The 26047-nt window shown below is 35.4% G+C and overlaps 1 protein-coding gene across 1 annotated transcript in view; it reads left to right on the top strand.

The window, feature by feature from the left end:
• LOC138711714 (nucleoredoxin-like) overlaps positions 1 to 26047 on the top strand; it is a 498087-nt gene that overhangs the window by 303464 nt on the left and 168576 nt on the right. Inside the window, exons 2-3 of the mRNA XM_069842867.1 lie at positions 2058 to 2348; positions 18190 to 18290. Coding sequence (XP_069698968.1) covers positions 2058 to 2348; positions 18190 to 18290 — 392 coding nt within the window. The remainder of the gene's footprint in view (positions 1 to 2057; positions 2349 to 18189; positions 18291 to 26047) is intronic.

Raw genomic sequence — 26047 nt, 5'->3', positions numbered from 1 at the left:
CTTAAATAATTTTGAGAAACGCAAGTAGTCAATTTCTTTAGCAAATATAAAACTCTTTATAGCTTTGTGCATATGTATTCAATGTGCTTATCCCATGTTAAACTGGCGTCTATAAAAAGTCCCAGAAATTTTGTGTAGTTGAGTTTGTTGTCCTTATTTATTAGATAGTTTAGGCTGAAAGTTAAGGCCCGGTTGCAGAAACACCGATCAAAATATGATTGGCAATCAAGGAGGGTTTGATTGGCCATCAGTTCTATTTCTGTTGCAGAAAGAACAATCAGTGTTTGATCGGAGATCAGTCTTCCATCAGATTTGATCAACAGATTTTTGCTGGTTAAATCACTGATCATCGATCAAGTAGGCTATTTATGATGATCTGTTTATAATGCAGTTACTGTAATTATGTAGTAAATAGTTATAGCGTAACAATATTGTTTTCGACATATTGGATTCTTCTGATGAAGAAATTTTAGAATGAAAAAAATATTATTAAAAAGAAGGCCTTTCCGTGATAGACATGAATTGTGTTTATGTATAATGACAGAGATTTTGAGCAAAGATTTAGATTAAGTAAGGATTCGTGTGTTTTGTTACTTTCAAAAATTGAAACAAATATATGCAGACAGACAAATCGAAACCTTTCACTTTCTCCTATGAACCAAGTTCTAATAACGCTGAGATTTTATGCTGTTGGAATTTTTCAGGCGGTCTTGGGTTATCTTGCTAGGGTCCACAAATCAACTATTTGCCGAGTAGTTAGGAATGTTACGTATGAAACTGCTTTGTTATGGCAGGGTCTCATAAATCCCCAAACTTCAAACAGGGAACGATTTGAAATCCAGAGAGAATTTTCAGCCATATCAGGATTTCCAAGAGTAGCCTAATATTGCTTGTATAGACTGCTCACATCCCCATCCAATCACCTGGTTGAAATGATGCCGAACTTTATCGAAATAGAAAAGGTTTCTATTCTGTGAATATACAGGCAATATGTAGTCTACACCATCATTGAAATTCTGGAATGTTGTAGCCCGTTGGCAGGGTTCTATACATGACAACACAATATTTTGAATGTGTAGGTTACGAGCTCCATTTGTAAACAGAGAGATGGGAAATGGAATTATTTTAGGTTATGGAGGCTATGCATATTCCAATTTCTTGTCGATTCCCCTAGCAAATCCCACAACAGAAGCCCCCCTCACGTTTTTTTTTTTTTTGTTTGCTTCATTTTTTTTCACTATATTGCAGTCTATATACAAATAGAACCCGCCTATTTCCTTCCTACAAAAAGCAACAAACCAGCAAAACATTCACTTGTTTTCCTAGTCACCGCCCACTTGATGCATGCGTTTCGCTACTTTTAAAGAGCATCAAATTGGCTGTGGTTGCTAAACAGCGCTGTTGTCAAATGCATTTCTTTCTCAAATCAGCAATTAGTAAATTGAGACAAGTTGATTGGAGATTCACGTTTGTGCAACGCAATGAACAGTCAAATAAATCAGACATCAACTGATTGGCGATCAGGGACTGATTTGATTTGCGTTTCTGCAACCGGGACTAAGTTGATGGTTTTTTCTTGATTAAGCAAGAAACCATTAGATTCAAACCATAAAGCCATCTGTGATAGAGTGTCGTTGTTGAGAGCATGTAATTGATTTAGAGCAGAGGAAGAACATAGGAAAGTAGTGTCATCTGCGTACATAATTGTTATTGCTTTAATTAATTCTGGAAGGTTATTTATTGCTATTAAAATAATAGGGGACCAATTATAGGGACCAAACAGGCATATTAGTCGCATAATTTCCTACTAACTACTGAAACATTTTTTATTCTTATGTTCTGTTTCTAAATACAAAATAAATGTTAATAAGAAACGTTTTTACTTATTTTGTAAATCGTCTGGCGACACCTCTGAATCCCTTACACGACCTCCCTGGGGGTCGCGACCCACACTTTGGGAATCTCTTGCATAAACGAAAGTTTGAAGTCCAAGAAAACACATCTGTGATCGATAGGAGGGATCCAGCAGATGCTGACGGTGGGATTCTTTGTTGCAGGTGAGGCTTAGCCGTCGCTACAGGGCGCAGATTGGCGCCCCCACGTTGGTGCTCCTGGAGGGCGCCACCGGCCGTTTAATTACTAGTGGTGGTTGTGAGAGACTGAACGAAGACCCAACCGGCGCCAGATTCCCCTGGACACCCCGCCCTCTGGCCGAAGTACTCCGGGAAGCGGGGCCCTACCTCCCGGGTGGAAAGCGAGTCACTTCCAAATCGTCGGCGTCGGGAAGCGAAGTGCGGTACTCCGAGCTGGAAGGTCTAGTCAAAGGAATCTACTTCTCCGCGCATTGGGTGAGTAGTAATAAACATTAAAAACACCGGAGCAAGAAAAAAAAACGAAAGCATTAACCACTAAGTGTAATAAATTATCTAAATCCATTTGTTGAAATACTTTCAATTACGATAGGTATAAATCTGTGATTTGCCCCACAAATTTCGGAACATTGACCATATAGTACACCCGGAGTGAGTTTCAGGTTTTAATGTTGAATATAGAAGTGGTGGTTTTGGTACGGAACATCTGTTTAACAACGCCACTGACCGCTGCTTCCTATAGCGACGAGCTGTCTGACGGCAAATTGTATCCGCTGGTTTAAAGTAGAGCTGCGCGTTAAATATCAAGAATGCACAGTGGCGTTCACGTAAGATTATTTCCTAAAGACTTGATATGGCCGTTTCTCCTTTGCTGTTAACTGTTACCAAATCTCACCGTAGAATCTCAATGTCATGTACTGAAATAATAATAATACTTACTTACTTACTTATGGCTTTTAAGGAACCCGGAGGTTCATTACCGCCCTCACATAAGCCTGCAATAGCTCCCTATCCTGAGCAAGATTAATCCAGTCCCTACCATCATATCCCATCTCCCTCAAATCCATTCCAATATTATCCTCCCATCTAGTCTCGGCCTCCCCAAAGGTCTTATTCCCTCCGGCCTTCCAACTAACACTCTATATGCATTTCTGGATTCGCCCATACTTGCCACATGCCCTGCCCATCTCAAACGTCTGAATTTAATGTTCCAAATTACGTCAGGTGAAGAATACAATGCGTGCAGTTCTGCGTTGTGTAACTTTCTCCATTCTCCTGTAACTTCATCCCTCTTAGCCCAAAATATTTTTCTAAGAACCTTATTCTCAAACACTCTTAATCTCTGTTCCTCTCTCAAAGTGAGAGTCCAAGTTTCACAACCATACAGAACAACCAGTAATATAAGTGTTTTATAAATTTTAACTTTCAGATTCTTTGACAGCAGACTAGAAGACAAAAGTTTCTCAACCGAATAATAACACGCATTTCCCATATTTATTCTGCGTTTTATTTCCTCCCGAGTGTCATTTATATTTGTTACTGTTGCTCCAAGACATTTGAATTTTTCCACCTCTTCGGAGGATAAATCTCCAATTTTTATATTTCCATTTCGTACAATATTCTGGTCACGAGACATAATCATATACTTAGTCTTTTCGGGATTTACTTCCAAACCTGTCTCTTTACTTGCTTCAAGTAAAATTTCCGTGTTTTCCCTAATCGTTTGTGTAATTTCTCCTAACATATTCACGTCATCCGCATAGACAAGAAGCTGATGTAACCCGTTGAATTCCAAACCCTCTCTGTTATCCTGAACCTTCCTAATGGCAAACTCTAGAGCAAAGTTAAAAAGTAAAGATGATAGTGCATCTCCTTGCTTTAGCCCGCAGTGAATTGGAAAAGCATCAGATAGAAACTGGCCTATACGGACTGTGCTGTAAGTTTCACTGAGACACATTTCAATTAATCGAACTAGTACGAAGGACGAATCGGGGGCAATTGGAATTAGGTACAATAGTCCATAGTGCGATAATATGCAAATATGCCTGTGTCGAAATGAACGGCCACCATTTTCAAAATTGTGTTTAAATATCCATATTATGGTTATTTTTCAATTTAACTTCATTCTCTATAGTGTACGCTAATGTGCTGTAAACAGTAAAATGTACACTGCATAATGAATACGTCCGAATGGATAGCTCAGTTCGTGAGAAAAAACACTTATTGTTAATACTGTACTGTATTTTGATTAAACAAAAACCTAATGAAAATTATCAATCTCAAAATCGCGATATTTCCTAGTTTATGTAAATGGATGAACTACTTTTCTTCCCTCCTATACCTAGTAAAGTTATTTGTTTGTACTTTACGCCAGTATCATCGAACTCCAGTCGTGGAAGGGGGTAGCAAACGGCGTTTCCGGTTCTCAACCGTTAATCCAAAGGTATAGACAGGTTAATATTAAAAATGTTAGTAAAATAAAATGATGTCTCTGTATCATCTCCTCTTCTGTTAACAACGCCATATCATCAGCAAATCTTATACACTTTATTCTTCTTCCTCCTACTATCACTCCTCCCATGTTCTGAAAACAGTTCTTTACTAAATCCTCCAAATAGATGTTGACATTTCTTCTCCTATCCCTTTAGGGTACATACTAAAATATAATTTAATATAAAATATAAATTTGGAAGTGTTAATTGCAGATTTTCTGATTTTTATCAAACTTACATGTCCTATTATCTCATATCTAAGCAACAGTGGCTAGTAGCTGTATCTCTCCGATTCTCTCGCTTGTTGTATGAATGAAGTGATAGATAAATACGATGATCTGACTGAGCAGTCCTGACACAGCAATCTGCAGTTTAATTTGTTACTGTCAGATAACAAAGCTCTGGCGGGCATGAAATAACATTTTACACAAACGTAAATAAAACGCTAACGTTAAATTACAGCATAAGCGTATTGTAGTAGTAAGTCTCCAGGCTAAATAAAACTTGACACACGTATAACCGCACACGTTGCTTTGTTTACGTAATTTATATACACTAGTTTATCGTCCAGTCTTTCACCCTTTTGTTATTAACGTCATAACAGGAGTTAAATCTAAATTACATTGTCAACGTAATAATGCAGATCCGGTGTGCGACTGAACTCGTGTTGTGTGTTGCAATTTATTGTCCAAGATAACCTGGTTATAATGCAGGAAGGCTGGAAGGGAGCCCGTTGATCATTCACGATTAATGACGTGTTGAAAGATATCTTCTATTGTAACAATACATACTCAATATTGTGCATTTTCATAATGAAAGCATCGTCAATTATTAAATAAACAGTATAAGTAGATAATACTGTGGTAGATTGAAGCAATCACGATAAATGCGTTATGTATCCAAATTCTCTCAAAATAAGTATTTATTTATTTATTTACTTACTTATTTACTTATTTATTTACTTTATTATTTATTTTATTACTTATTTACTTATTTATTTACTTACTTATTTATTTATTTATTTACTTACTTTATTATTTATTTTATTACTTATTTACTTATTTATTTATTTATTTATTTACTTACTTATTTACTTATTTATTTACTTTATTATTTATTTATTTACTTACTTACTTATTTACTTATTTATTTATTTTATTACTTATTTATTTATTTATTTATTTATTTATTTATTCTGGTGGAGTTAAGGCCATGAGGCCTTCTCTTCCACACTACTAGAAGTGAAATACATAACGAAACAATGACAAAAATAGTAAAGTCATACTTAAATATAAAATTCATTTTCATGCACATCAACAAGCTTACACGGGCTATAATGAAATATTAACTAAACATGATACATAATTAAGTTATTTACAGACAATTTATATACATACAGAATAACCGATAAAAATCAACTAACGCTCACAAATCGAGTTCACGTAAAAGTATGTAATTCTTAATTCTTAATTTAAATTGATTAACCGTTCGGCAATCCTTGACATGACGAGGTAAGGAGTTCCATAAGCGACAAACTGACACGGTGAAAGAGGATGAATAGAAAGAGGTGCGGTGACGAGGAATGGATAATAAGGCCAGATGTTGATTCCGTAACGTTGTAAGATATTCAAAGCGAGTTCTCAGATATTTTGGATTAGAAGTGAACAATATTCTAAACAGAACAGATCAAGAATATGCTATTCTACGTTCCTTTAGGCGGACCCAAGAAAGAACTTGAAAAGATGGCGTTATATGGTCAAATTTACGAGTATTGAAGATGAAGCGGACACACACATTTTGAACACGTTGTAGTCTTTCAATTAAATTGACAGTTATATTGGAAGTATATATATTAAGTACGTTACTGTAGTTTTTTAATGAGCTATAAATGGGAAATTTGGTACAAAATGCGAAATGTATGACGTGTTTCTACGAAATAACAGCGAAATTACATTGTATGAGACAGTTTTGTATTTTTTTTTAAATAATCAAATAAGTTATTTAATCTGTAAACGATCTTTTGAATCCAAAAGTGGTTCGTCAGATCGTTACCACAAACCGCTAAAAAAGTGTTGGCTACTAAGGCAAGAATTTCATATTTCATTCCTGTAGACTCACACAAGAGTTTATGTGGTTATAATATTATTTTCAAAAGTAATCTCACTAAAGGTTTTGATTTATCTAGACAAATGAAAACTCGAATGCGATTTAATTGACTATTACACGATTAAAATAAGAGATTAGAAGAAATAAAGTAAGGCCTACTCTAATACAGTAAAATATTGACATACAAAGGGCCATATTCATAGATATTCTTAGCGCGGGCGTCCGGTGGATGATCAGCGAACTAACGTTTTTCGTATTCATAAACCAGTGTTAGCGATATGATATGAATCCTGTACAAGTAATCAGATAATAGCCGGGGCTAGTTTAGCACGCTCGTAGCGCGGGCTAGGGAAATGTCTATGCATAGCACCCATATTTTCTTATGCAGACCTGCAGAACTGTAGCTCCTCAGAGCGACTCTTTACTCCCCTCTCTTACCCCACCCACCTTTTCTACCAGTGTGGTCATGACGTTCTAGTTACGCTCGGCTGCATCAACATTCATTCTCGCGGCGGCAGGTATACAATACGCTATCAAGAATTACAAATGGACAGATAATAAAATCCTTAGGAACATACCTTTAGAAAGTAAGATAAAAATGAATGAGGGAAATAAATAAATTAAAAGATTTCTTTATTCTGTATATTTGAAATAAACAATAAATAAACAATAAACAATAAACAATTGTACGAATTGTACATGTAAAATAAATTTTAAAATGTATGTGTGCATATAATGTAAGAAGGTCTACCTATGTATATATCGTCCTATTACAAGTAAAGCCGATTAAGTCCACTTTTTGTGTAAAATAAGTTAAGTACAGTCCCTGACTTGTCTTTCCGTGCTCTGTATTCTACTAAAATGAAATAAGTCCGAAATGTTGCTTGCAGGCAACAAACCAATTATTTCATTTGGAGAATTATAATTTTTCGTGCATTAATAAAGTTTTAATTCCTGTTTTTACTAAACTTGTGTTACTTGTCTTAACTGGTTTTACTAGTAATAGGGCGATAAATAATTTGCGCTATACTGGAGAATTACCACGGTCACTTTGAACCGTGCCGTTACGTTTACCACCAAATTTAAGTAAATACACAATGTCACCAACATAAGAACATGACGTTGGTGTGTGGCGTAGTTGGCGGGAGAAATTTTCTCTCTCTCTCTCTCTCTCTCTCTCTCTCTCTCTCTGCCGCCTTCGTTCTGAACATTACTGAGAGATAGCACCAGTGTTAGCTACAAAGTGTACTTGCGCAAATATATTGCAAGTAGATTACGTGACTTATTACGTGTCTTAGATGAGAGTCTTGAGACAAAACAGTTTTGTGCTATATTTCTTTTTTTTTTTCTCTCTCTCTGTCTACCTTCTTCGTTCTGAACATTATTGAGAGATAGCACCACTGTTAGCGACAATGTGTATTTGCGTAAATATTGCGAGTAAATTATGACGAGAGGCTCGGGACAGAAACAGTTTTGCTGTAGCGCATGCGTGGACCTCTCATGTAGTGGGAGCGTGATCCTTACTTGAATTTATTTTTGCGTGTACATTGCAGATTAAATTATTGAGATATCTTCTTGATTCGGTTACAGACCTTGCATTTACGAAGGTTAGGTTAGGTTGGCTTTGGTTAGGTTAGCTTTGGTTAGGTTAGGTTAGGTTAGGTTAGCTTTGGTTAGGTTAGGTTAGGTTAAGTTAGCTTTGGTTAGGTTAGTTTAGCTTTGGTTAGGTTAGGTTAGGTTAGGTTAGCTTAGGTTAGGTCAGCTTAGCTTAGCTTAGGTTAGGTCAGCTTAGCTTAGGTTAGGTTAGTTTTGGTTAGGTTAGGTTAGTTTTGGTTAGGTTAGGTTAGCTTTGGTTAGGTTAGGTTAGGTTTGGTTAGGTTAGCTTGATTTCATTCGTCCATGTAGTAGTTAAAATTATATAATATGACTTTTTGATTCGTAATATTGATAAAAAAATAATAGGCCTATAATGAAGGCGGTGAATAATTTCATGGTTCCTAAAATTTTTTTTCTTAAAAGGCTAGGTATTTTTCTATAGGCCAGAAATAAAACAGCAACGCCGTCATAATTACGTACTTTACGCATGGCGAACTTTAACCGGAAATTTACTTTCCGTCATTTTAATGGTATTCCGTGAAACACACCTTTTTTCCTGTTAATTTCCTTGTGATAACCTAGTTTATGATCTTATTACATCTTCATTTTCTTTTAATGCATTAAAAAAACCGCCGTTGTACTACATAAAACCTTGAACTTGACTAATGGAGTGAATTATTTAAGAATGTAGTCGCGAATTTGACTACCACCATTTCGATTATATTTTGTTTGATACGGCTCGGTACGGCCCGGTGACTAGTGGCCAGCGAATAGCGTCGACTATCGATATTGGTCTGCCGTGGGTATTATCCAGTTGTTCCATAATTTGTGCGTTGATAAGTGAGTGATAGCTATATGACCGGATGTCAGTGCTGTCATTCAACATTGTAACGCACTCCAGCCAAATAAATAAATAATTAAATAAGTAAATAAATAAACAAATAAATAAATATATAAGTAAATAAATAAATAAATAATAAATAAATAAGTAAATAAATAAAGAAGTAAGTAAATAAGTAAGCCTAAATAATTAAATAAGAAAATAAGTAAATATCTAAGTAAGTAAATATATATATATAAACAAACAAATAATACGCGTACTGCAGTTTAAAGAGAACTGGAACTGTGAAGGAATACTACTTCCAAAGGAAATGGGAATATGATTATATTTGTTCTTGAAGACGAAAGAATTGCTTGTTTACAGTGTTCCATCCAATTTATTTCCACTCGTCATTTCAATATTAAACCACATTTCAACAAAGTCCATATTAAGAATTATGGAATGCACAAACTTTCGGATAAGTTCATTATTGCGAACTGTATATTGATTATTTATTTATATACTGTAAAATTAAGGACGTCACTCGTTGTGTTCATTTTAAATTGAAATTAATAGTGACTTTCAAGGTTCATTACTTAAATGGTATAAATTTGTGTTTCCGTAGGTGATGATAGGAGGAAAGTTTTCGAAAATCTAAAGCAGGCTAGGTGCAAAGAAATCTCAAAGAAACTACCGACAGGAAATCTAGCATAATTGTAAACCTTGAAACGAGATAACGCATTTTAAAAAACAATGAATTTATTACAATCCTTTTTGAAAATTACGTGCCGCCGCTGATGGACCTTTGACGACAAGAGAAGGTAAATAACTCTACGTGGAAGGAGGCTGACGTCGTATTTCCCCTACCTACGAGTTCAGTACTCTCACGGCAAAACGAAGTTGACAATGACGTTGTTTTGGAGTGTGTACTAACACAGCCATCAAAGATTAGACGACTTACGACTTCCATTTCATAAGCTGGTAAGTGATGAGAATATAGTGATGAATACATTAATGCTCTTGAGGTTGTAAGGAGCGAAGAAACCAACTATTTGCAAAGCGGAAAAATTTTCTGGAAAAATATATAATGGCAAATTTTCCATCTCACGTCACTATATTATGCTAATATACTTACATTAATAAATCTTTAAACCTGACATAAATAGAATATCGTCGCTTCACAGCTTGTGAACTACACTTTTAAATTCTTCCACTAACGCTCCCAACTTGTCGATACTTGCTCTCAACGTTTTCCAAAAAAAACTATATGTGAATTTAAATCCTAAGCTTAATTGAGGCGCTGACATGGGAAAGGTAGTAACTTCCAGATACAAAAGTTTTCAGGAGAAGCAAAAAACAAATTTATGAACGCTCTGTCACTTACATTATTACAGAAACTGCTTTAAATGAAAGGCATACACTCATGTTTGTGTTACATATGAAATTTGAAAAGTCTGGCACAGATTTATCTGTGAAATCCTATTTTATGAAAATACAACATTGAAATCACTCCTCAGCCAAACTGAGAATTAACGTTATTTATACATTATGCACAAATGTTTCGGTAAAATGCATGATACTTTTCATCGAGGAAGTCTGACATAGATAATAAGTCTCTCTTTTTGGCATCAGGGACGACTGGTCTTCTTTCAAGGCGTTGCAAGCACTGCAAGTTAGTGATTGACGTTAATGACTGTCCTTTCTTAAAAATCCTGTGCTCTGTCCACATTTCAAGGTCATTAAATGACTGTCTTGTTTTTATTAGAGGAAAATCAGCTCTTGAGATTCTAATCCAGTTGAGGGTGCTGATTTTAATAGGAGTTGTATTCAAAAACTTGTCACATTCTGCAGAAAAGTCGAAGAAATCCTCATCCTTCATCATTATTACATTATTAGGCCTTACTTATTCTTGAACCATGGTCTTGCATCTTTTTTTTTTCTCTATGATGCCAAATTCCCTGTCACATTCATGTAGGAATGTTCTGAAACCAAGAATTTCAAGTCCACTGAATCAAAATGTTTCTTGGCAATAATGTAAATCAGGACCATTAGAATCACCCGATTCTTATTCTGCCCTGCACAGTTATCAGCCCATATTTGTCTAGACACTCTCTGATGTTGTAAAAGGAGATACTACCTTCTCCGCGCCAACAGCTGTGCACATACAACATCCAGTGACTACGTTTTCAACTTCGTTTCATTACATACAGACATACTACCTTCTCTGTGCCATTGGCATGGCCATTTACTACCTTCTCAATGAAAAACATAAAAATTCGAATTTTTGGCAGTTACGACCTTTCCCATGTCAATGCCTCAATTTATATAATTTATTAATATTAATGTTAATGTATATTGACATACAGCATGGAAATTATTTCGGTGTAAGAACTTCACAATGTCCTACTGCATGTAATTAATTGGCAGTATAATATTTTCTTCAACATTTGTGTACCAATGGCCCCAATAAATAATAATGCTCAACGAACAATGAAAGAGTAGGGTCTATTACTTTAAAATAATTAGTACCTACTACATAAAATGAAATACTTATTCGTTTTTTGTTGTTTCGAAATTACTGCAATATTTTTTACTTCAAATAGTATATAAAAATCATATCAATAAATTATGCTTTACAAATCACTACTTTGTGAAGTATAACTGAGTAAGCCTAAAGTTTTTTTTGTATTGTAATTGTCAAAATATAGACACTGATACTAACCGTGTTTTTTCCCTTCTGCTAAGTGTGTTTATAATGTCCAAATGCCTATTTAATCCAACCCTAGAAGCGCAGAATAGATTATTGTACACCCCTGCAGCTAAGAAAGGGTAAGAGCAACGCTTGATTGATGCTGTCTGCACAGACCGGATATCCGCGCACATAACTGCACATTTAGAGTCTGATTTCTGACATACCTGGTCTATAGTAAGAAAAACAAAAACAAGTTTTCGTGGATACAACCAAGAATTATGATGTTATTATTGTAACAAAATTTGTTTTTGTACCAATCTCATAAGTTGTTGACTGAAATTGTAATATAATTTTTATTACTATTTTTGTTGATTCAGTTTCATTTTTATTAAAACACTTGCATTCCACTTGAATTATCAATTTATTTTAAACAATCTCTGATACGTGACTATCCATAATTCATACAGCAGGAGCTATAACATAACCTTAATAATATAAACAAGATAAATGGTAAATGTATACGTATATCTTTACTTTGAAGGTTTCGTAACAATCTATTTTTTACGGTGATGGGTACGAAATGGAAATATAAAAACTGGAAATTTATCTTTTGAAGAGGTGGAAAAATTCAAATACCTGGGAGCAACAGTAACAAATATAAATGATACTCGGGAGGAAATTAAACACAGAATAAATATGGGAAATGCCTGTTATTATTCGGTTGAGAAGCTTTTATCATCCAGTCTGCCCTAAAAAAATCTGAAAGTTAGAATTAAAAAACAGTTATATTACCGGTTGTTCTTTATGGTTGTACAACTTGGACTCTCACTTTGAGAGAGGAACATAGGTTAAGGATGTTTGAGAATAAGGTGGGTAGGAAAATATTTGGGGCTAAGAGGGATGAAGTTACAGGAGAATGGAGAAAGTTACACAACACAGAACTGCAAGCATTGTATTCTTCATCAGACATAATTAGGATCATTAAATCCAGACCTTTGAGATGGGCAGGGCATGTAGCACGTATGGGCGAATCCAGATATGCATATAGAGTGTTAGTTGGGAGGTCAGAGGGAAAAAGGCCTTTAGGGAGGCCGAGACGTAGATAGGAGGATAATATTAAAATGGATTTGAGGGAAGTGAGATACGATGATAGAGACTGGATTAATCTTGCGCAGGATAGGGACCAATGGCGGGCTTATGTGAGGGCGGCAATGAACCTGCGGGTTCCTTAAAAGCCAGTAAGTAAGTAAGTAAGTAAGTAAGTAAGTAAGTAAGTATATCCTTACTTTTATTTAATTTAGATATTATACTAGAAGTAAAATATGTTTTAAACGAGTTTTGTTTTGTGGTACATAAATAATTATTTTAGTCGTTAAAGAATACGTTCTCACATTCCATCCCGACTGGTGGAATTCTCACAGTCAGACGACACACATACAGAACTAGCGTGCATGCGATGGCTGTAAAACAAAATACTGTCTGTTGTTTGGAAATGTGGTTTAAAACACAATAACCTGTTTGGAGAGCACGTGACAAAACCTACCGCATTTACTACAAAGAAAGAACCGACTTCTCTCCCACGGCTTGCAGGTAGTGAACTCCCACAAACCTGTATTTATCCGCGTTTAATGACTTAATAGCCTTCACGCGATACCGGAGTACCCTCTGCTTCCAAACAAAGAGTCCTTGTTTAAAGAAAATGTAGGCCTAATGTTTTGTATAAAGACATCATTGAAAACGCTATACAGTATACAGAATGTAATTAATAAAACGTGCTGATTTTAATACCTTATTCCTTGAATATATTACAACAAAAGTGCTAAAACCATATTATTCGTCCCAAATGAATACTTTTCTCAGAAAAAAAAAACAATAATAATTAAATTACAACATCGCATACAGAACAAATAACACTCTACAAAAACATCTCAACACACAAACAAACAAATACAACCACACAGGCGTATACAAACTCAAATGTAACACCAGTAACAACTTCTACATAGGACAGACAGGCAGATCGTTTCAAACACGTTACAAAGAACACATTACAGCCATAACAAAATTACAAAACACCTCCACATATCCAGAACACATCACAAATGCTAACCACACCTACACAGACATCAACACAGACATGGAAATACTACAAATCCAACCAAAAAGCCAGAAACTAAACACACTAGAACAATATGAAATATACAGACACACAAAAACACACCCCCACGAAATTCTCAACACAAAACTCAACTTCAAAAAACACGCTCTTTGACTCTGCACTATACCACAGGAACACACCCTCACAGGAAACAGAACAAGTGGTGCCAAGACTAACAACGACCAGTTCTGAAGATGACCCATAAATATGTCGAAACATGTAAACGAGGTACGTGAAATTTAACACAGGAAAGTCTTATCATACATATTCCGAAATAACATTCAATTTAACGTCAACACAACTACTCCTGAATCTAAACACTTCACTAATACATTCAGAACAATAACACGCAATCTAACGTCAACACAACCACTTCAACAGAGAGATTGAACTGGACTGTCGAGCGTACTCAATACGCTTTGCTTGCCGCGTGTTGCATGGCCTTCGTGCCGGTCGCGCGCCATCCGTTCGATCTACATTATGTAAGCGAATACTCTATGTAAGTAAAAATATAAAAACACAATAGATAGAATAAGTACAAATATAATATATTAAATGCTGAAAAGCTTTATATTTTTCTTTAAATTAATAATAATAATAATAATAATAATAATAATAATAATAATAATAATAATAATAATTTATTTTAGCTGGCAGAGTTAAGGCCGTAAGGCCTTCTCTTCCACTCAACCAGCAAAAAGTGTATATACATATGCATGAAGTTACAAAGAATTCAACAATTTGATTTAGATGAGAGTTACATGTATACAAGAGTTATTTACGAATTAAACAACAAAATACTATGAAGTATTAATTAAACACTGAAATAAACTGTGTAGCAGAATTAAACTAAATTACATAGAATATTAATGTATTTCAAATGATATTAGATAATAGAAAGAGATTATTATGAGACAATTTTGAAAATACAGCACTATCAGGATGATGTCTAAAGAAAAAAGCAACAGTGTAGTCAGTGATAGTTTAAATCAGTATGATTGGAGTGAAATGCTAATAAGGTTATCTTTTAAGCCGTTCTTAAAGGTGTTTGTTGTCTTGCAGCCCCTAATACTTTGTGACAAGGAATTCCAGTGACGCGAGGTGGATATTGTAAAAGATGAGGAATAACAAGATGTTCTATGAAGAGGTATACTTAGCGTGCCACAGATAAGTATTCTGGTATTTACGTCGTGGTTAGAGTATAGATACAGGAAACGAGACGAAAGGTAATTTGGTGTTGAGGTGTGCAGAATTCGAAAGAGTAAAGACAAAGTGCGTAAAGTTCTGCGTTCTTTAAGTCGGAGCCACGAAAGACTTGCGAAGGACGGTGATGTGTGATCATATCGTCGGATGTTGCACACGTATCTGACGCACATATTCTGAGCTCGCTGTAACTTGACTGACAGTTCAGAACTTAGGTCACTTAACAAAACGTCACAATAATCGAAATGCGGCATTACTAGGGTTTGTACTAGGGTGAGTTTTAGTTGCTGAGGCAAGAGGTTTCTCAAGCGACTCAAAGAGTGAATGGAGGAACAGATTTTTTTTTTATCGTTTGTTTAACTTGAAAATTCCAACTTAGATTATTATCAAAAAAGAAGCCAAGATTTTTTACGACAGATGAATAAGGGATTAGCGTGTTGTTAAGGGTAAATTAGCGTTATTCGCGTATTAATTCACAGTGTTCTGTCCAAGGGCAACTCATTCACTACAAATCCAGCATTCTCCAATCTTCCCTATTTCCCCCTTCCTCTCAGTCTCTGCATATGATCCATATATCTTAATGTTGTCTGTCTTCTTTTACCCCGAATTTTTTTTCTATTCATCATTCCTTCCTTTGCATCCTTCAGTAGGCAGTTTCTTCTCAGATAGTGACCCAGCCAATTTATTTTTCTCTTCCTGATCAGTTTCAGCATCATTCTGTTTTCTTCACTCACCCTTTCTAGCATAGCTTCATTTCTTATTCTGTCTGTCGATTCGTGTATAAAGTACAAAATTCGCGTTATTGTGATTTGCGAGTTTTGCATGCCCCTTACTTACTTACTTACTTACTTACTTACTTACTTACTTACTTACTGGCTTTTAAGGAATCCGGAGGTTCATTGCCGCCCTCACATAAGCCCGCCATTGGTCCCTATCCTGAGCAAGATTAATCCATTCTCTATCATCATATCCCACCTCCCTCAAATCCATTTTAATATTACCCTCCCATCTACGTCTCGGTCTCCCCAAAGAACTTTTTCCCTCCGACCTCCCAACTAACACTCTATATGCATTTCTGGATTCGTCCATACGTGCTACAATGCCCTGCCCATTTCAAACGTCTGTATTTAATGTTCCTAATAATTATGTCAGGTGAAGAATACAATGCGTACAGTTTTGTGTTGTGTAACTTTCTTCCATTCTCCTGTAACTTCATCCCTCTTAGCCCCAAATATTTTCCTAAGAACCTTATTCTCAAACACCCTTAAGCTTTTCAACCGAATAATGAGAGGCATTTTCCGTATTTATTCTGCGTTTGATTTCCTCCCGAGTGTCCCTAATTATAGAAAATCTTTCAGTCGCCCTTTCCAGAACAGTGCCACAGGATTTACAGAGAATCGAACTCCTGTTCCCTTAGTTTGAGATTCTCTGTGGTACAGTTTCACGTCGCTGTTATGAAGGAAGCAGTATCATGTTTCTTGATATCCTTACAGCGGAATCTAAGCTTTATATTATATGTATGTATGTATGTATGTATGTATGTATGTATGTATGTATGTATGTATGTATGTATGTATGTATGTATGTATTTATTTACACTGCAAGTGGGCAAGCACCCGGTGGCAGTGGTATATACAATATAAACAATACACAATAAAATGATAAGCAATACACAATAAAATCTACAATACACAATACAATTTACAACACATATACAATTTTATACACAATACAATAAGAATACACAAAACGATTTAACACAATAAAATACCTAATTTTACAACACAACCTACATAATTATGTATAGATCCTACAAGTCCACACCTGTGGAGTAAAGGCTGGTTCACAATAAACCGGGAACGGAAACGAGAACGGAAATAATGTTAAAATGTATTTAAATGTGAGCATTCACAATAGTTAATTTTGAATGCTTAAATTTAAATACGTTTATTTTAACATTATTTTCGTTCTCGTTTCCGTTCCCGGTTTATTGTGAATCAGCCTTAACAGTCTGCGCGTCTGACCGCGAAACCAGGTGGCCCGGGTTCGAATCCCGGTCGGGGCAAGTTACCTGGTTGAGGTTTTTTCCGGGGTTTTCCCTCAACCCAATACGAGCAAATGCTGGGTAACTTTCGGTGCTGGACCCCGGACTCATTTCACCGGCATTATCACCTTCATCTCATTCAGACGCTAAATAACCTACATGTTGATACAGCGTCATAAAATAACCCAATAAAATAAAAAAAATATAGGTCCTACATAAGTTTCAATAGTATTTCACTTTATTCTCATCTCACTCACTGTAGTGGCACTATGACGCATTTCACTGACACTTTAGCACACATTTCACTGACACTATAGAACACATTTCATTGACGCTATAAATTATCACTGATCGGAACTATTCACTGCACTGTAAAACCATAACTTCACTGACTCACCTCGCTTCACTGATACAACAGTTCAAATAAGTCAAATAATTACACCCTTATGCATACTTATAAACAGAACTACATTTAAACTAAACATTTCTAGTCTAAGGCCCTCTTACACGCTATTTTTAAATAATTTACAATTCAAACCAAGGAAGTAAACTCGTCACGCTAGATAAATACATGTCACCTTAAAAAATTAAATGTTGAATGTCACCTTAATTTTAATTTTCACTTTATACACATCTTTTTTAAATTATTCTTGAATCTCCTTAAGGAAGGACAGCCCTCAAAGACCGCTGCAGGCAGGTCATTCCAATCATTTATAGTTCTATTTAAAAATGAGAATTTACCTACATCCGTTTTCTGTTTCCTACATTTGATTTTAAATCATGATCATTCCTACCATAGTACGTTGGCTTTTCTAACCGAGCCGTTATGTCTACCCATGCTTTCTGACCTAGATGTGCTCTATACAATGATGTTATTCTAGTTTTCCTACGTCTGTTTTCCAAAGTTTCCCATTTAAGTTCTTTTATCGTATCGTTTCCATCTTCTCTTTTACCTTTAACAAATTTAGCTGCCCTATACTGGATTCTTTCTAAGGAATTTATATTGAAAATATGTGATTTACTTGTTTATTTTTGAGGCGCTGATTGAAAATCTTTGAAACTTGGTTGAGCTCTAATAGCATTTTGAGCCGCAGGCCTGCCCCAATCACTCAGTCAACGGCGAGAATAGCCCGGAATACTAAAATCTTGGCATCGATCGAGCGGTGTGTGCTCCAGCAGTGTCAAAGCTTTGTGTTGTGTGTTGCAGTGTCCACCTTGCAAGGCGTTCACGCCCCAACTCATCGAGACCTACAGCAAGGTGCGTGCGAGAGGGAACAAGTTCGAGGTGATATTCGTCAGCTCCGACAGGTAAGCCTCCTGCACCTCAGTAAGCACTTATAACCAGGGAGCGCATTTTCGTTCCCAAACAAGTTAGGGAAGTTATCGGTTAGTACATCCTGGCCGTTCAGAGTTAAAACTATGACGATGAATGCTTACGTCAGGACGCTACGAAAGGTATAGTTCAGTACATAACAATAATTGTATTGTATTTATTTATTTAGCCTTGTAGAGATAAGGCTGTCAGGCTTTCTCTGCCCCTCTACCAGGAGATTCCAACTATAATATGAACAATAAAATTACAATTAGTATTAGATTTACAGTTACAATTACAAATAAAATTACAATATTAAATTTATAATTACAATTACAATAAAAATCAAAGTACGAAATGATTACCTGGCTAATGAAAGCTAGATAATTTATCAACAGTAATCTCACTAGACGTTTTGATTTATCTAGAGAAAATCAAAACTCGAGTGGGGTTTAATTGACTATTACACGATTAGAAGAAAGTATATAAAAATTAGAAGTAACGAAGTACTCCAATACAATAAAATATTAATTAACTTACGAAAATATAACTGTCTTCAAATGTATTATTGTACCATCTCAACATTACAAATATTACGCTAGGTGCATGCTAGATAGCAGTAGTGTCTGTATACAGACACACTAATGATTACTATTCAATAAATCTTAATATTAAACAATCTCTGATACGTGACTATCCATAATATCATATAGCAGAAGTTTTTTTTTTTTTAACCTCTCAGAGCAGAAGCTATAACATAACCTAACTAATATACACAAGTGTTAGAAAAGTTTTAATTAACGACGATGACATAAAAAATAAACATGAATAATTTTAAAAGGAATAATTATTGAATGTACAATTTTCAAATTTGAATGTGGTTGGTGGTTCAATTGATGTTATATTGGACGTGTGCGTAATAGAATTGGAAGTCGTTGATTTAGGCCTACATGGTGTATTCAACTTATTCAGGATTTCCGAATGGTGCTCTTCATTTATTTGTAAATCGGATTTCAGAAGATGCATAGGTATGATCAGTGAATTTTATTAATTCTTGTTCTTGAATGCCAATGCGAGTCATATTTGAAACTGCTGTGCATCAACTGGAGAGGTTTGTAATTATGTATATATATATATTTTTTTTTTTTTGACGTCCAGACCAGCGCAGTTTCAAATGTTGGCAAACAAAGAAACAAATGCTAGGGACGCGATAAAATTAAACAAATGCTAGGGACGCGATAAAATTAAACAAATGCTAGGGACGCGATAAAATTGTGCGATAAGCAGCCATGATTGGTTGAAATACGTCCTTTCGTACCGTTTTATTGGTCAAAAGTAGTATGACGTAGTAAGAGTGTAATAGTCATAGAAAAACAAAGAATATTTTATATTTACCGAATTACAAATTAAACCTAGAATAACAAAATGGTATAGTGATGGAATTACTGGATATTGAAATATTTTGTGATAGATTAAGGAAACTATTTACAAGGAATCAATTACTGACCAAGTGCCTAGTAAATTTGCGTTTGAATTCAATTTTATTTCGACAATCCCTGATGCTAGCAGGTAACGAATTCCAGAGTCTTGACAGGGCTATTGTGAAAGAGGATGAGTATGAAGAGGTGCGATGGGATGGTATTGTTAGTATTGTTTCATGGCGAGAGCGTGTGTTCAGATTGTGGTGGGAAGAAAGGTAAGTGAAGCGAGACGACAGGTACGAAGGAATAGAAGAGTTCAAGATTTCGAAGAGAAGGAGAAGTGAATGTAAATTTCTTTTCTTATCTAGTTTAAGCCATCCTATTGCTTCCAGGGATGGGGTAATATGATCATATTTACGAACATTGCTTACAAAACGTACACACAAATTATGAGCACTTTGAAGTTTCGTTTTGTTGTCGCTGGAAAGGTCAGTCAGTAAAATGTCAGCATAGTCAAAATAGGGAAATATAAGTGTCTGCACAAGGGACTTTTTTAAGAAAGGGGGAAGATGAACATTTACCCTTTTTAGCACATGGAAAATAGAATATACTTTTCTGCAGGTTTCTGTGATTTGCATGTCCCAGTTAAGATTATTATCCATGTGAATGCCAAGATTTTTTACCGAAGAACTGAAAGGGATATGCACTGTACTTACTTTAACGGGGGAAATGTCGAGGTGCTTTACAGCGTCGGTTTGCCGTTTGTGTCCTAATATAATTGCTTGTGTCTTTCTACGATTGATTTTAAGATGGAGTTTCATTGTCCATGTCACAATCGAGTCAATGTCTTCGTTCAATTTATCTATAGCGTCGTTTACTCGGTAGAATTGAAGGTCGTCAACATACAAGTGATAGTTACAATGCCTTACAAGAGATGTAATATCGACATATATTGTGAACAACAATGGCCCGATGGATCATGACGACTGAAAATGGGATGGCTACAAACTTTAAATGGTCTCTTCAGCTACTTTTAAACCACATAAATGCACTAAAACTTAGAAACTAACGCTCTACAAAATATTAGTGCTACATATGACAGAAAATATCTAATTAGAGAATAATACTGAACTGGTATATAGAATATATATTATACAACAAAATAGTAAACGTGACACACATTATATATACGCTATATATAATGTATGCAATTAATTCATGTAATAAAAATCAGTTCCATTACGGTGAAAACGATTAGTGCGTCTAGCCGCGAAACCAGGTGGCCCGGGTTCGATTCCCGGTCGGGGTAAGTTACCTGATTGAGGCTTTTTCCGGGGCTTTCCCTCAACCCAATATATTTGCAAATGATGGGTAACTATCGGTGTTGGACCCCGGACTCATTTCACCGGCATTATCACCATCTCATTCAGACGCTGAATAACCTAAGATGTTGATAAACCGTCGTAAAATAATTTACCAAAATAAAATAAAAAAAGTTACGGTGAACAAAACATATATTTTGAGACTATGAAATTCATATTTTTACTATAATTGTCAGTAAAAAAAATCGTTTAAGCTAAGAAACTGTTCTTCCTATGCTATATGACGTTACAGAGACACACTATAATAACAAAAATCAATATACAAATTAACTATATATATATATATATATATATATATATATATATATATATATACAGCTCGATGCAGCCTATTGCAATGGAGAGGAGAGCTTTAATTTGATGTAGGGTAGGATTATTACTAGTACTTATGTGTGTGTATAGGAAGGACTATTTAATTTTAGGTCTTTTTTTTTTTTCAGAATTTTAGGTCATTTTCTAACAATTTGGGTCACTTTTTAGGCCATTAAAATCCGCGCCCTGATTGTGAATATGGTTAGAGTGGCATCTTAATGGGCCTGATTGTTTATTTTAGTCGACAGTCTTCAGGCGATCCAGCGTAAAAGTTAAATTTGAATAGTGCGTTAATCAACTCTTACGTATAGCTTCAAATCGAGCAAAGATGACGAAATACAGACAACGATTTTAGAATGGTTGGAGCTCTGGAAAGAACGCGTGATTGATTATGAACTGCTCGGCACTTTTTACTTCAAGAGAAGAATTAGTTTTTTAAGCATGATCATATTTTCTTTGATTACTGTACATTTAATTAAACAAAACACACTTTCGCGTTCCTTCTCTCCTAGTGTAACTGAATGTCATAGTTCAGACAAAACATGGAAGTTGCTCGGCCAAGAAGAGCAACAATAAAGCAAGCAAGGGGAAATTGAAGCAGCCTGGCTTGCGTGCCTCCGAGGCCGGAGACAGGAGGTTAAACCTTGTGTGTGCTGGCGGCTATGTTCCTCGCGGTTATTACGCTTCAGAAGCCCAGCAGCTGTCGTCGTGCTCACCATGTTTATTCTGCACATAGAGAGCTTTGCTTGCCAGCCTCTAAGTAATGCAAATTAATCATTTCTGGATATTTCACTTCCAAATAACGGAATAGTAAAATGTGAGTTAAACAAAACAGAGAGGGAAATAACACGGATTGAAAGAAAATGAAATAAATTTAGGCTATAATAGATAGTACTATTGCTATTGCTACTACTATTACTACTACTATTGCTACTACTACTACTATTGCTACTGCTACTACACTACTACTATTGCTACTACTGCTACTATTGCTACTACTGCTACTGTCACTACTACTATTACTACTACTATTGCTAGTACTACTATTACTGTTACTACTATTGCCACTGCGATTAGCTATTACTACCACTACTACTGCTATGTTACTACTACTATTACTACTAATACCACTATTGCTACTACTGCTACTGTCACTACTATTACTACTACTATTGCTACTGCTACTACTACTATTGCTACTATTGCTACTGCTAATACTATCACTACTATTGCTACTGCGACTAGCCATTACTACTACTACTATTGCTACTAATACCACTACTATTACTACTACTATTACTACTGCGATTAACTATTACTACTACTATTGCTACTGCTGCTGCTACTACTACTACTATTGCTATTGCTGCTACTACTACTACTATTGCTACTAATACCACTACTATTACTACAACTACTACTACTGCGATTAACTATTACTACTACTATTGCTACTACTACTACTACTATTGCTACTAATACCACTGCTATTACTGCTACTACTACTACTGCGATTAACTATTACTACTACTACTACTACTGCTGCTGCTACTACTACTACTATTGCTATTGCTGCTGCTACTACTACTATTGCTACTAATACCACTACTATTACTACTACTACTACTGCGATTAACTATTACTACTACTATTGCTACTGCTGCTGCTACTACTACTACTACTACTACTATTACTATTGCTACTACTGCTACTGCCACTACAACAACAACTACTACTACTACTACTATTGCTACTACTAGCACTCCTACTAATCTTTTATAAACCATTTCACGCTGTATAGCATGAATGTTTGGAATTTCTGCAGAAGTAGGCGTAATGTGTAATCGAACAAATCTCAGAAGAGAGTGATTGATAGGGGTTATTCATTATATTATACAAACATTTCTCGGTAGTAATAAAACTCGTCATAAACTATTAGGTTTAGGCCTTAAAGCGTATCCAGATTCCACATATTTTAAACGTTTCCTTGGTCTTCCAATTCTTCTTTTTTCCCGTCGCTCTGTAATTGTATAGTTATCTAGGTAGTCTGGGTTCTTTCATACGGAGTAAATGTTCACACCATCTTTCTCTGTAGTCTTATTGTTTCAGTTAGGCCTTTATTTCTATTATCAAATTCTTTTCTTCACTGCATTTAAGGTCTGGTAGGTTATATCCTGCCAGAGGTCGTAATAATTGCATTTCTGTGGCGTCTATCCTCTGTAGCCCCAGCGTGGAATTGAGGAGAATGGATTTGACTGTTAGACCCTCCAGACTTCACCGAAATTCACCGCAAGGGTTAAATGTCAGTTCTATCAGCTGTAGACTAATTATTGACTTTTTAAATTTATGTTACTTTATGTGTTTATATATAAGGAAATACAAATATCAGTCAACAATATCAATTACGACATGTAATATAGCCTATATAGAATACAAACAATTTTATCATGTACACAAAAATGTAAACGAGTTTTCACTCACATGCAAATTAACAGTTTACACAACAACTTTACTTGATTCATCATAAATACACAACACGTAATATAAGTGGCAATATTAACTGGCAAAAGGAAAGGAGAAAATGTTTTTATCCCACGTACTCGTTTGATGCCCACTAACATGCCTTTGGATTTTAAGCAACTGCAATTTCAATGGGACTAGCATCAGTAATAGCCATTTCAAATGAAGCTCAAGGACAGTCATTTGTTTTAAGGATAGTAAAATCATGTCTGCGAAATGCTGAGCGTGAGATTATGCCAACAGTACAGACCCTACACCACGAATTTGACACAAAACCCGTGAAAATAACCAGATCAGATAGAAAATGAAAATTATAAGTCAATGGGCATTTTTTTTGGAACTGCTCATATTCTTTAGGAAGTGGTATACCACTAACTGTGGTAACTTTCGAGTAATATCTCTTTTGTTGACGTCGTACAAAATTTTGTCTAATATCCTTTTGAGGAGATTAACTCCATATGTAGATGAAATTATTGGGGATCATCAGTGTGGTTTTAGGCGTAATAGTTCGACTATTGATCAGATTTTTTGTATTCGACAGATATTGGAGAAAAAATGGGAGTATAAGGGTACAGTACATCAGTTATTCATAGATTTCAAAAAGGCGTATGACTCGGTTAAGAGAGAAGTTTTATATAATATTCTTATTGAATTTGGTATTCCCAAGAAACTAGTTCGGTTAATTAAAATGTGTCTTAGTGAAACTTACAGCAGAGGCCGTATAGGCCAGTTTCTGTCAGATGCGTTTCCAATTCACTGCGGGCTAAAGCAGGGAGATGCACTATCACCTTTACTTTTTAACTTTGCTCTAGAATATGCCATTAGGAAAGTCCAGGATAACAGAGAGGGTTTGGAATTGAACGGGTTACATCAGCTTCTTGTCTATGCGGATGACTTGAATATGTTGGGAGAAAATCCACAAACGATTAGGGAAAACGCGGAAATTCTACTTGAAGCAAGTAAAATGATAGGGTTGGAAGTAAATTCCGAAAAGACTAAGTATATGATTATGTCTCGTGACCAGAATATTATACGAAATGGAACTATAAAAGTTGGAGATTTATCCTTCGAAGAACTGGAAAAATTCAAATACCTGGGAGCAACAGTAACAAATATAAATGGCACTCGGGAGGAAATTAAACGCAGAATAAATATGGGAAATGCCTGTTATTATTCGGTTGAGAAGCTTTTGTCATCTAGTCTGCTGTAAAAAAATCTGAAAGTTAGAATTTATAAAACAATTATATTACCGGTTGTTCTGTATGGCTGTGAAACTTGGACTCTCACTTTGAGAGAGGAACATAGATTAAGGGTGTTTGAGAATAAGGTTCTTAGGAAAATATTTGGGGCTAAGAGAGATGAAGTTGCAGGAGAATGGAGAAAGTTACACAACGCAGAGCTGCACGCATTGTATTCTTCACCTGACATAATTAGGAACATTAAATCCAGACGTCTGAGATGGGCAGGGCATGTAGCACGTATGGGCGAATCCACAAATGCATATAGAATGTTAGTTGGGAGGCCGGAGGGAAAAAGACCTTTGGGAAGGCCGAGACGTAGATGGGAAGATAATATTAAAATGGATTTGAGGGAGGTGGGATACGACGGTAGAGACTGGATTAATCTTGCCCAGGATAGGGACCAATGGCGGGCTTATGTGAGGGCGGCAATGTACCTCCGGGTTCCTTAAAAGCCAGTAAGTATAGATGAAAATCTGATTCAGTGGAAGCGAGATTTCATCGAGAGTGGGTCTTCGATACACAGCTGACAAATTATACTTGTCGTGAATAAAAAGGGAGAATAATAATGATAACGATAATAATTTATCAGCATTGTTGTTACTTGTTTTCTTGTTTTTCTAAATTATTTGAAAAATGCATTAAAAGTAGAATAATGAATTATTTAAATAAGCAGAATATATTAAATGAAAAACAATTTGGATTTAGAAAAAACTGTAGTACAGAGAATGCTATTTTCAATGTTACTCAAATAATTATTAAGGTACTTGATCAAGGTTTTAAGTGTGTTGGTATATTTTTGGATATAAGAAAAGCTTTTGATACTATTTATTGTTATATAAATTAAATTGTGTTGCAATTAAAAGTAATGCTTTTAATT

The sequence above is a fragment of the Periplaneta americana genome, chromosome 13, assembly GCF_040183065.1.
Source record: "Periplaneta americana isolate PAMFEO1 chromosome 13, P.americana_PAMFEO1_priV1, whole genome shotgun sequence".
In the NCBI taxonomy this organism is placed as follows: Eukaryota; Metazoa; Arthropoda; class Insecta; order Blattodea; family Blattidae; genus Periplaneta; species Periplaneta americana.
The sequence above is the reverse complement of the archived record's forward strand: the minus strand, read 5'-3'. Positions and strand labels throughout refer to the sequence as shown.